Source organism: Onychomys torridus, chromosome 20 (assembly GCF_903995425.1).
Source record: "Onychomys torridus chromosome 20, mOncTor1.1, whole genome shotgun sequence".
In the NCBI taxonomy this organism is placed as follows: domain Eukaryota; kingdom Metazoa; phylum Chordata; class Mammalia; order Rodentia; family Cricetidae; genus Onychomys; species Onychomys torridus.
In genome coordinates this window covers 17890924-17903219 of record NC_050462.1, presented here as the reverse complement: position 1 = coordinate 17903219, position 12296 = coordinate 17890924, and the positions used below count along the sequence as shown (strand labels likewise).

The following is a 12296-nucleotide window of genomic DNA, read 5'->3' as shown; positions in this document are numbered from 1 at the left end:
CTGCCCAGGTCTAGACAAGCAACAAAAAATGTGTATAACTTCTTACATAGTTACTAAAATACTTTTGTATTTTCGACCGCATATCTATGTGAGGTGGGATTTCTTTAGAAACCAACCAAAGTAACCTACCACACTCAAGGCAAAGTATACACAAAGAGAAGCTGATCTCCATTAGGCCAAGCACTGATGGGATTCGCAAAAACATAAAACAGAGCCATTGTTACCACTCGAGTTTTTTCATGAAAAATGACTGCCTTTTCATAAAAAAGTATCATTTATTTTTATGCATAATAGGTCTATTGTTAATTTTAAATCATATGCTAAATAACCATAGCATGTTCATTAAATAAAACAAAACCTTTAAAAGTTCATGATTAGAAAGTTGTTTCTCAGCACTGGAGGGGTAAACAAAGAAATCATTCTTATGAAAATTTTGCCAACCTTATTTTTGTTAATATTTACTTATGGATATTTAATCCATCTCATTTTAGACATTAAAAGAGCAATTTTAAGACAGCATATAAGAATTCTTCAAAAATCTCCACAGGGTCTTAGGGTGACTAGAAAATAAAGGTGGAGGAAGAAACAAGAAACCAAGGAAGGAGACAAAGATGAGTTCCAGAACTGAGAGCAGGCAAAGCAGACTAATGGGAGCCCTCAGCAGCATAGGGCATGGTTTAAACAGGGGCAAAGCCCTTAAAAGTTTGCACTCCTGTGACTGTGGCAGGAAAGACCGTCCTTCTACACATCTTCAGAAAGAATATTGTGTGGCGTCATCGCACACTCCCTACACCACCTCACAGCAACCATAGTGTCAAACTCTGTTGGATTCTCTAATACAATGGTTCTGTTTATTGAAGACATGGGGTCAGTGTGGGTCAGATTAAGAAAAATTAAATACATAGGACTAAGCTGTAGTTTGTGTGGGGAGAAGTCTAATTAGGTGGAGCCTTGTCAGTTGCAATAGCAGGATGTAAGTGCCATCAGCACCATCATTGTTAGGGAACATTTTTCTAAGGCAATGTAATACTCACAGATGGTCCAATATTCTTAAGACAAATTGGAGTCCCTTTTAACCTAGGATAAATGGACTATTCATAACCTAAAAATTAAGTCATAGAAATAAAAAACAGCAAATAATCACAATAAACAGAAACAGTTAAACCACACAACAAAGAACACCAGCCTCTGAAAACTGAAGTTTTTGATGAATGGTTCAAGCAAGTACAAAACTTTTTTCTCCTAACCACTAAATATGGGAGATATACGTTATACATATGATATGTACATAATGTACAATATAACACATAACTACATGATATATTTGTGTATGTGTATGTATGTAGGCTGTTGTCAATAAATGAAACATGTATTGCAGAGTGTCTATGCACAATTATTCTTTATAGCCTTAAGTTATTCTTTTGTAAAAAAAAAATCAGGTCACAGACAGAGCTATCTATAAGCTTACTTCTAGTTCATATTATACCAATATAGACGCATGCTTTCCTTGCACTTGTAAGGGTGTTGGAGCAGTTGGAATTCAGTCCTGAGAGGAGTTTTTCTGATGAAGACCTAGTTAGTGATGGTGGTGTACCAGAAACCAGAGGCCTTGAACCAGACCAATGACTCATTGCAATGAACATTTTGCTGGGTGGGGCTGATTGGACAAAAGTGATATACTGAGTGACACACAACAGCTCCTGATGCCACTAGGAAATGTTGGAAAGATGGAGAAGCCAGGTAAGTTTCTTGTTTGTTTTGTTTTCTTTTCAATTAAATTTAGAGGGGCATACTTCACGGGTGAGGGGAAGATAAGGAGGGACTGGTGTATGAGTGAGATTGGGGTGTGTGATTTGAAATTTCTAATGATTCGATAAAGAATTATGTTTAAAATAAGAAACACAATGTCAAGCTAAAAGGATAGTTTGGAAAAGTGTAGGAATCAAGGGAAGGAATATACAATCTCTTAGTACTCTTCCGGGGATTTATTTTCTGTTGTGAGATAGTCTTGTTTGTATATGTAGCCTTAGCATGAAATCTTAGGCAAGTTGTTCAATAACTTTGTCTTCATCGTGACATCTGTTCAATGGAAATATTAAATAGCTCTTCTTCAAAACTTTTGTTCAAGGAATAAAGTGAGCATGAGCTGTGCCTTTAATGAGGGATATTACCGAGCAGCAAGAGCTGAGGCAGGTACCATGTGGTGGGAACACAGGAGTATCTTCATTTAGAACAGTGCTTCTCAACCTTCCTGATGCTGTGATCTTTAATATAGTTCCTCATGCTGTGGTGACCCCCAACTAAGACATTATTTCAGTGCTACTTCATAACTATAATTTTGGTACTGTTATGAATTATAATATAAATATCTGACATGCAGGATATTTGATATGTGAATCCCAAAGGGGTCATGACCCACTTTGGTGGAGTAAGAAGCACTGATGTAGAATAGTCAAATGCTGAGGGAAGGTTGTATACCAAATCATCTTTATACTGCCATATTCTCAAATTGCTTGATGGCAGGAGGTTTTCTATTTGTTTACAAGAATACTGGAACAGTTTGGGCAATGTACAGGATTCTGACAGAGATGAGTGGGCTTTACATTTTATGTAGACAACATTATTTCTTTTATGATCTTGCCTGAAAAAGACTCAGGACTAATCTGTATTTCTTAAAATGTTCATTGAGTTCTTCTGAAGAAAATCCTTAGCCCACTTTTCAGCCATACTTAAACATAATTGTTTGGTGACCATCATTAAATGTTTTATCCCCAAATTCTTTAACTTTCTTTTTAATGCAGAAATAAATCAAATAAGTATGAACTAAAATATTTATCTTGGCAGATAACTGCTAAGAGACTGAAACTTTATTAAAAACAAAAGAAAATGAGATAAAATATGAGCAAAGAATCAGGCTGAGAGTGAAGGAAGAAAAAAGTATGAAAATTGTTTTGTTATGAAATCTGATTTCTGTTTTATGAGGCAACATGAATGGTATTGAACATTTCAGCATCTTACATTTCACACAAGTTAAATGTGTTATCTCGTCTAGATATTTTGTAGTCAAGGCCATAAAATATAGTAATTCTAAGATTTACATTTGAAGGAGGGTCCAAAATTTGCAGTGATCCTTTGAAGCTAATCTGATTTTATCCCTTATTTATTTATATCTACTTTTTGTCAATATTGTATATAAATTGTGGTTCAAGGTCTGTATGCATTCTGACTCATGAGAATTAGCCTGTATCCTTTAGTTATGTGAAGGTGTAAGAAGCCCAGCATTTAATTAGAAACATGTCATATCAGATTTATGTAATGGGCTGCAACCTTGCCAATGCCTCCTTTGCTGCCTGGGAGAGGAATCAACCATCCAGAAATGCATATTACCTCCTGGTGCACAGCATAATGCTAAGTCAGTATGCTCCCTCGGCCTGCTTCTGTTTTTCTGCTTGTTTGTTTTATTCTCACATGTTTTTCTCGGTATTGCATGAATGTTTTAACACTTCCTTTCCTCTCTGACTGCTTTTTGAAATTGTACTTCTTGTAACTTAATGGATTGTTGCTCTTTTCAGGCTAGTGAGATGTGTTCATGGGTGAAGGCACTTGCATCTACCTAAGGTTGCTCACCAGACCCCAAATGGTGGAAGTAGACAACCAACATCATCAAATTTTCCTTTGATCTCCACACATGTCCTGGTGTACAAACAGATGTATACACACACACACACACACACACACACACACACACACACACACACATTCAAATGCTATTGTTTTGTTTTTCCTGTTGGGAACCAAAAGACAGTCTGAGCATTCATACTGGAAAAGTTGCACATGTTGCAGCCAAATATTTATAGGAAATTGAGATCCAACCTTTGCTTATAAGTAAGCAAAATCTTTTGCAGAAGCAAATAACCCCTTATCAATCATCCTTCCATGTTTTTAAAAGCCTCAAGTGTGGGAAGAAGACATTACCTCTGCTTGGTTGATAGGTATCTGTTCATAATTGTAAAAGGTTCCCAGGTCTTCCAAGATGGCATCGTAGACTTCTGAGTCATAGTTAAAGAGCTCTGTCGTTGGCGCCGTCAATGTAGCATCAAAGATGATAAGTACCAGGGCAATTCTTGCTAGCATTTTTATCTTTCAAGCTTTCCTAACCATAAAAACATAAAATTAGGCAAAAACATGATTGATAATAGCTCAGAAATGGTTCACACTACATAGAAATGACTGATCAATGTCAGCATCAAGAAATTCAAGCTGGTAGCTTTTTTACAGCAACAATTTAAGAACATAGCATATACAAATTGGTAATGTCAAAGGACCATTGAAGCCACATGTTCCATTCACACATATCTTCATATTTTTATAATATAAACTACAGTGAAACACATTTCTTGTTATTCACAGGAAGGGAAATAATAGGATGTGAAATGTTTGTGATGTATTGATTCACAAATCTTTTGCCAGCTGGTAATTATGAGCATCACAGCTCCCATTACCACTTAATAAGCACTAGAACTCTCATTAACTTTGGGATGTAGATGTATAATGAGGATGATGATGAAGATGGCCATTGATTATCTTGACATTTTACAGAGAAGGAGACTGAGACAGAGTTCATCACTGATACAACCGACACTCATAACTCTTCCTCTTGTATCCTAGTCCAAAGCTTTTCCTTTCCAAAACAAATAATAAGGTTGATCCCTCTTATTAGTCCTTTTCTGACTCTTGGAATCTGATTGCATAGATAATTAAATTTATTTCTAAATTAGTATTTAATGCACTATTGCCTAATGTGTTAGTATAGTGTAAAATTAACTTTTATTCCTTAGTACTTTAATTATTAATAATTGAGACTTAGACTCAAAAAGCAAAAAGAATACACATCAGAAAGGCAATGCTTTCACAATTAGGAGGGAGTATGCACACACATAGAAATGGTGCTGTCTTTTGTTCTGTAATTACTAGGAAGCAAAATTTGTTTTCTGTTATAATGTAAGACTTTGCAGCAGTTCAAACACAGTCATATCCCTATCATCTAAAGGATTTTAGATCTGTGTGTACTACTTTGACTACAGTTTAGTTTAAGAGCAGAAATCTCATGCTTAATTTTAAGTGTTTATATTGGCAATACCAAGAATATTAACTAATAGTCAATTGTTTACCATGCAAAATAGTATGGTCTCTTCCTTAATGTGTAGTATGAAAAGACTTTATGTTTTGGATATCTATTTTGAGTTTAAGGACAGTATCTGTGATATTAGTATCCCAGAAAACACAGAGAAGAGAATTTATTACTTTTCTACTTAAATGCACCTTCAGTTACTTGAAGCTCCTTCCTATGTTTAATTCAAATACTTTTTCTTCACACTGGATGTAATTGGATCTATTTCTGTTGCCTTTGGAAATACCTTTGCAAGCTGTGGATTTAGAATTGTTAGAAGAAATAACCAGTGGTCTTACTTAGCAGGACAGCATGTTTCACAAATACTCCATGTACCATGCTCCCAGAGTCAATTGTAGTGTATTAGCAGAGATATAACTGAAAAGAATGTTTCCTTGTACATGTCTAGCAAATCCCATCATTCAAAGAAAAACATCCATTTAATTATTCTATTTCTCACTTCATGTTCTCTCTCTGGTTACAAGTGCCTGCATATGAGAGGTCATTAGCATGTAACTTTCCCAATAAAGCAACCAGAACAAGGACAAGCAGCTTGTGTGAAGGAAAACTGATAGGAGTGTCTATATATGTTTTGTTCCAAATACTCATCTTTCTACATTGGTATCTTTATATTTTTATATATCTTTATATTTGTATTTAATGTAGTTGTTAGTTGAATTTTCCAGTGTGCTGTTCACTTACCATCATATTAGAATAGTCCAAAAATTAAAGCTTACTTAAGCTTTAAAATATTTATCACAAAAGACATTTTAAAAGGAAAGTGACATATAATTATCAGTACATTTTAAATGTCTGAAGCAAAACTAGCTTCTACCTCTGCATAGTATTTCAATCAATATCAATCAATATTGTCTGTCTCTACTCCCAAAAGCTGTGGTCAGTGTCAGGGCTATTGGTTTAAAGCATATATTGGAAACCACTATAATTTTATGTCCATCTGTTACAACTATTAAGATTAACTATTTTGCCCAATGTTATTAATTCCTAAGCTAATCCACAATTTTGGATTTTCCAAGAATAATATCAATATACAGGCAACGGTAAAGTTAAACCAAACCCACTGGAGCAAAGTCCAGCAGGAGATCTTAAAACAAGTTGAATTATTTTTTAAAGGTTGTTATACTAGGATGAAGAAGAAGAAAACAAATGTAAAAACTTACCTTTGGCTCCGACTTGATGAAGTGGTATAAAGTAACCGAGGCAGCAGAGCCCTTGGTATTTGCCCCTGACCAACGGATATGAGTTCTGGTCTGTGGGAGGTGGAATTTATAACAGTCAACTTTCTGTTTGGAAAACCTAACCTGGAGAATGCTCCTCTGTCTTTAAAAACCACAGCACATTATTTTATAGTCACACGAGCTAAGCTGCATAATCCCAATTACACAGCACACAAAGCTTGCAATGATGTTAATTAGAGTTATAATTGCCAACACGACACCTTGAAATATATAAGTAAAAATTGTTAGTTTTAATATGTCTCGTCTATAACAAATTCACCAACTATGAAAGGAAGTGAATGAACATGAGGTTATTGTAGATGAGGGGTTCTTAAGTAAATAGTCTAATAAATAATTCCCCCCTCACTTTGCATGTCTTGAATTACATTCATCACTTTTCAGTAATGTTAACTGAAATCTCAAATGTTACAAAAGCCTTACCCATTTCACTGTGTGCAAGAAAAGATATCCAAAATTATTCCGATTGCCAGGACTGCTTTGATAACAGCGAACAATGAACCTTTTGCATGAAAAAAAATTTAAAAGCCTTATTTCTAGAAATAATGCATAAAATATGATCTGAGTGTTCTAGAAATGATCCTTCTACTCTTTTATCTAACAGAGCCAAACAAATCAAATTACATAAGAAAAAAATCTTCTCTAAACAACAACAAAAAGAATGTTTTAAATTTTTCTTACAGGAAATAGTTTGTAAAGTTGAGGTTCATTACAAACAGGGAGAGAGAAAAAAATGTGTGTTAGTTTTCCATGCCTTACTTTCCAAACTACAGAAGTCCTTCCTTCTAGAGAACAACCAAAGTAACATCTGCTATTCTGTTAACATTTTATAGACATCTAGAACCCCTACTCGGTGCATCAAGAATCTTTCTCATATGGCCAATGTTAGTAGTTTCATTGGATTCTTAAATTGATTTTGGTTTTGGGCAAACTTATGTGGACTATGAAGGTCTGTTCTCAGGCTCTACCCTTTCTCTTTGTTCCACTTTCCCAAACTTCTCTGCCCTCAAAACACCTTCCTCCACCCACCCTGTTGACAGTTCTCTAATCTGTCATTTGCACCATCCACACTTGCTTTTAACTGACTGGTTTAGTTTGTTGTATATGCCTTCTGTTGGGACCAGCTTCAGTTAGAATGGAAACCGTGATTGTGACTACGGCAGGAAGTCCATGAAGATCACCCAAAGAAAAGAAAGACGATCTTGCAGCAGGACATGTGGCGGAAACTTTTAAGTTGTAAGGGAAAGGCCAAATCGCTCTTCCTGTACCAGCTCTGTTTAGCAGCAAAGTCCTTCCTGCACTGAGTCAGACACTTTGCAAGCTCTTAATTCTTCCAAAGCACTCATTGGAAGTATGACTATCATTGCTCACAGACGAGGACATTCAAAGTCAGATGCTAATAATCCAACATTCCATGTGGCACAAAAACCAGGTTATTTCCCCTTGACTCAGGACCCTGTTCCTTGGATGATACTGAACCTAGCTGATGGATATGGGGTTGGGGGATTAAAGCAATGGCAGCTCTCAGTTCCTTAGATTCTATTTCAGACATGTTTTCCTGTCCATAGTTTCTAGGGCTCTTAGATTCTTTAGAATTATAAGTAGGTTGGTAATAATCCACAACATAACTAACATTTCCTTTTTTTATCTTATTATTTAAGTTTCTTGTACATATTGCCAAGGAATGGAAGCATTAGATAGACACAGAGTTTCCTTCAGAGTTCTGGCAGAATTTTCAGGATTAGTTCCAGAAATAATATCTCCATATTGTTCATTGGTAAACTGGTGTTTAAATGATATCTTCCTTCAGTTTTGGAACACCATCTACCAAAGTAGTAGAAGCATCACTTTTTATCACAATTTAAAAGTCAGGACTAGTTGGGGATGTTGGTATAGTACTTCCCAAGTCTATGGAAAACTCCAGGTTCAAACTGGAGCACCTCCTAATCAGAGCACAGTGATGCATGCCTATAATCTCAGCACTTGGGTAGTCATGAAGGAAAATCAGAAGCTTAAGGGCATCCTCTGATACACAAGTTTAAAGCCTGGTTGGGATACATGAACCTCTGTTAAAATAAAACAAAGTAAATAAATAGACAAGTCACTTGTCATAGTATAAAATTTCAGCAAAAAAAAAAAAATTATACTTCCTCAAGCTTTTCAAATTAATCACACTTCCATTTCTTATAGAAATTGGTAATTTCTTGAATCATTTCCCTTGGTCTTGTTTGGACTTCTTGCAAAGTTTCAAAATCTATTTTGGACTGTTAGTGCTCAAGCTTGTAACAACCTCCTGGGGGCTTAATCACCACTGAGCAGGGAGGAAGGATTAATTACCAGTTTCAGTCTGTTTTATCCTTAGTAAACATCTTTTAGTCTCCTGATAATTTTCCTAATAGAGACTAAGCTTGTTTATCAGAAACCCAGAGGAATCGGTATTATGACAAGTTGTATTATCTCATAACTGAAGTTTTATGGAGCCTTTTCTCCTTTAAGCTCCAAAATATTTTACAAATCTTTTGGCTACAACTCTTTACAGAATTAAAAGCTAGACTGATTGCTTTAACTGCATTAGTGCTGGGGAAAAAATAACACTTCTTCTAATGATTGCCTTCTTTCTATTCTGTAGCAATGGTGATCAAAATGCAGTAGTAACTCCAAGAATAATCTGTCACCTTCCCTTGGTGTTGCTTCTAAAAGGCTACATCAAAGCAGTGCAACTGAGGACACATACATTGCATCCCCCTGATGCTAATCAATGAAACCAAATCTCACAATCCTCTGTTATCTTCTTAGAAAGACCTATCACCATGAATCCTCCATTGCCTTGGATGCTTTCTCCACACTAGTAGGGTGCAAGACCCAATTTCTACCACTGTTATCATAAACCTACATGCACCATGTTGCCTGTACCCACAGTCCCATGCAGTTCCCTCCTAGCACCATCCACACCTGACCTGTTGTCTATATACATGTGTCTTCTGTTTCTTGGAGAAGATCTTTCTTTCTTTATCTTGAGAATTATAGTGCCTGGCAAAAAGTTTCTCTGGCAGTCATTTTCACTTGTATTTTACTCCCATAACTCAAGGATGGGGAAACTTCTTCCCAACATTTTTTCTTCCAAGAGACTTCTTCTCTTTGCTCTGTAAACAGACATATCTATTCTGACTTTATGATACATTGCTTAGTTACTAACCCTCTAATCAGGGTTTATCACTCAGCTTTCTTCCTAGCTTCCCCTATGTTCCACCCATACCCATATCATCATTCCCAGTGACATGATTCTCTATGTGCATGCTCCGTTTGTCTTGGTGGCATGCTATTGTGTTGTTTGTCTCATTTATAAAAAGATCACATTCCTAACCAGTCACCTACCATCATTGTCACACCCTCCAGCTGTTAACCCTAGTTACTTCATTGTCTTACTAGGGTACTCTTTAATGTACTTGTCTCTTGCCTTCTGAGAGCTGCATTCCACAGGCTTTATCATCTTTTCACTACCTTCTCTTTCTTGTAACACTCATAGCAAAGAAACAATGATCATAACTCTCTACACTGGAATTCATCTTTTTTTCCCTCTCTTTCCATTATCATGAGAAGTTATAACTACTGCTATTTTGACTTTAAATCAACAACAAGAAGCTTCAGTGTTGACTGGGAGACAGTGGTTTTTATGTTGATTCTATTACTAACACTAAGGTAAGATGTGTTTTTGTCACACCATTTTCTATACCAGCAGTTCTTAATCATGACCCCTTTGGGAGTTTGAAAGACCCTTTCACAGAGGCCTCTTAACACCATTGGGAAACACAGATATTTATGTGATGATTCATGATAGTAGCAAAATCACACACAAAAAAATGAAGTTACAACAAAAATAATATGGTTGAGGGTTACCACAACACAAGGAACTGTATGAAAGGATCCAGTATTAGGAAGGTTGAGAACCACTGTCCTCTACTCTTTATCTCATTCCCAAAAAGGGATAAATAACAAGTGCAGAGCTTGTCACAAGCTGGAGAGAAAGGGGCTGGAGAGACGGCTCAGAGGTTAAGAGCACTGAATGTTCTTCCAGAGGTCCTGACTTCAGTTTCCAGCACCCACACGGTGGCTCACAACCATCTGCAATGACATCTGGCGCCCAACGTTTGTGCTACGAATTTGCCAAAAAGCTGCTTGCCTGTGGCCTTGCGGGCCCCTGCTCAGAACCGAGCTACTCTCAGCCGGTTGTGGTGACACATGCTGGTTGGATTTACTGAAGAAGGCAGAGGCAGGAAGATCCCGAGTTGAGGCTGGTGGCCTAGGAGGCTTGCTAAGGAGAAGCTTAGGGCCGGGTCCAGACAAACAGTGGCTGTGGGACCATGGAGGCTGTGACTGCTGCTCCAAGTTGCTGGCTGCTTCTCATTGTGTTGGTGACTGCAATGATGCTGCTACCTGGGACAATTGTTTTACCACTACTTGTTCAGAGAAGAATTGCCAGGACCATCACGTTACAAGAAAGTATCAGCAAAGGTCAGTTTGGAAACATTTGGCAAGACAAATGGTGGCGAGAAATTGCTGTGAAGATTTTCTCTTCTAGGGAAGAACATTCATGGTTCTGAGAGACAGACATTTATCAGACTGATTGCTCCAAACCACAAAACAACACACACACACACACACACACACACACACACACACACACACACACCTACAGGGAACTATGATAGTGACTTTGAAATCTTCAATAGGATAAAGGGACCCCACAATGATGATTCTACATGGACTGTGATGAAGCCATTAAGCTGATTAATACCACAGAAAGATCAACTTCGGACTACAAACTGGTCAGGACAATTTCAATGAAAATATAGAAATGAGGTAGATCACTGAATCTACCCTGAGAAAAAAGATAAAGAAATAATAGGATAAATGGGTACATCATTAAATCTACACTAAAAAGAAAAAGGGAAAGATATAAAAAGGACAAAAGGTAGATTATTGAAACTTTTATGAAAAGAAAAAAGAGAGAATATGAATATGATAAGAAAAGATCAAATTTTGAATCTGCTTTTAAAAAGGAACTACTTGTTTTAAATAGGATAAGTAATGAAAATATTTTTGTCTGAGTTTATCAAATGTTACTGGGCTGGACATTGTTATATATTAATGGAGTTTTTATCTGAATCTCTCAAATGTTAATGGAATAGACATGTCAATGTAAATCTTGACTGTGTATATTGTTTATACTTATTGGATATGATTTTTCTTGTATTAGTTATAACCTTTTTTATATTTTAGACAAAAAAGGGGAAATGTGGTGGTATTGTGTCCCCCAAAATATTGTGCACCCTAATAAATTTATCTGGGGTCAGAGAACAGACAGCCACTAGATACAGAGCTAAAAATGGTGGCTAGAAAATGGGTCAGAGCAAGCCATAGCAGAAGTTGGGTGGTGGTGGTGCACACCCTTAATCCCAGCACTTGGGAGGCAGAGCTAGGCGGATCTCTGTGTGTTCAAGGATACAGCCAGCATGGAGATACTCGCCTTTAATCCCAGGGAGTGACAGCAGAAAGGGAAAGATATATAAGACGTGAAGACCAGAAACTAGAAGCATTTGGCTGGTTAAGGGTTTAGGCTTCTGAGCAACAGTTCAGCTGAGATTCGTTTGGATGAGGACTCAGAAGCTTGCAGTCTGAGGAAACAAGACCAGCTGAGGAACTGGAGAGGTGAGGTAGCTGTGGTTTGTTCTGTCTCTCTGATCTTCCAGCATTCACCCCAATACCTGCCTTAGGTTTGATTTTATTAATAAGATCTTTTAAGATTCCTGCTACAAATGAGTGACTAGCTTTCTTCCCTCAGATCCACCTGCACTTATCATAAAACGTGG

General features: G+C 36.9%; 1 protein-coding gene across 1 annotated transcript in view; it reads right to left on the bottom strand.

Annotated features, from left to right (window-relative positions):
• Positions 1-9916, bottom strand: part of Epyc (epiphycan) — a 33079-nt gene extending 23163 nt beyond the window's left edge. Inside the window, 3 exon segments of the mRNA XM_036169399.1 lie at positions 3976-4148; positions 6348-6511; positions 9840-9916. Of these exon segments, the coding sequence (XP_036025292.1) occupies positions 3976-4148; positions 6348-6511; positions 9840-9916 (414 nt within the window).
• Positions 9917-12296: the final 2380 nt, after the last annotated feature.